Source organism: Aptenodytes forsteri, unplaced genomic scaffold, assembly GCF_000699145.1.
Source record: "Aptenodytes forsteri isolate BGI_AS27 unplaced genomic scaffold, ASM69914v1 Scaffold276, whole genome shotgun sequence".
Taxonomy (NCBI): Eukaryota; Metazoa; Chordata; class Aves; order Sphenisciformes; family Spheniscidae; genus Aptenodytes; species Aptenodytes forsteri.
The window spans coordinates 708861-709919 of NW_008795479.1; the positions used below are offsets into that span (position 1 = coordinate 708861).

Here is a 1059-nt window from a genome sequence, read left to right on the forward strand (position 1 = left end):
CCAGGACGGGGAGGTGGGGATGGGGCTCCAGGCAGTTCACCTCGGGGTGAGAGAGGTGGGGGGGGTCACCGGGACCGACCCTGCCACCCGCAAGCTCGCTGGTGGCCCTCCAGCCCGTCACCCTGGCCTCGGGTCGGGGTCTCGCACAGCGGCACGAGGGGAGATGGGGAGCTCTTGTAGGACCCTGACACCCGCAAGCTCTCTGGTGGCCCTCCAGCCCGTCACCCTGGCCTCGGGTCGGGGTCTCGCACAGCGGCACGAGGGGAGATGGGGAGCTCTTGTAGGGCTCGGTGAGGTGGGCTTCCCATGGGACCCCCAGGCAGGGAGAGGGGCTGCCACCCCTGGCGTCCCCACGCTCTGGTTCTGGGAAGGGGGGGGATGGGGACACATGCCACCCCCCCCAAGCAAACCCCAAAATTTGGGGTGCCCCCGAGTAATTCACAGGGCACCGAGCCCAGTGCACCCTGAGAGGCAACGGGTGCAATGAAAGCGGGGAACCCCAACCCCGGCAGCAAACCCAACAGGAAAGGGGCCGCATCCATCCCAGGGTGCTAAAGCCCAGCTTCGGCTGTCAGGGAGGTCCTCGGGCCGGATCCGGCCCCACACCGGCTCTGCCGGCTGGGGGTGGCGGTGCCAGCAGCCGCCGGGAGCTGGCACGGGGCCGCGGCCACCCAGACAAAAGGCGACTGTGGAGCCAGCGGAGGAGTGGCACAGCGGGGACCGGCTCGGCCGGGAGCAGCGGGCAGGGCTCTGCCGCCCATCCCCAGGCCAGCGAGGAACCTGCTGTCCCCTCGACACCGACCCAAAACCTGCTCCCCCCTCTACCCGCCCCGACCCAGGAGCTGGGGACGCCACCAGTGCATCCCGTCCCCCTCCCAGCCCTGCGCCCACGGGGGACAGGCACCGACTGCCGGGGCGGCGCATGAGACCGAGCGTCTGCCGGCTCTGAGCCGAAACCGGGGGCGGCGCCCCTGGGGACCTGCCCGCGATCGGCCGAAGCCTGGGAAATTCGGTGCGGGGCCAGCCCCGGTGCAGCTGCGTCCCTTTCCTGGATGTGAC

The 1059-nt window shown here is 71.0% G+C and overlaps 1 protein-coding gene across 1 annotated transcript in view; it reads right to left on the reverse strand.

Annotated features, from left to right (window-relative positions):
• Window positions 1–4: 4 nt before the first annotated feature.
• The window catches only part of DCAF8 (DDB1 and CUL4 associated factor 8), a gene marked incomplete at its 3' end in the record, with an annotated part of 14504 nt that continues 13449 nt past the window's right edge, over window positions 5–1059 (reverse strand). The window contains 1 exon segment of the mRNA XM_009281252.1: window positions 5–40. Within this exon segment, the coding sequence (XP_009279527.1) occupies window positions 5–40 (36 nt within the window).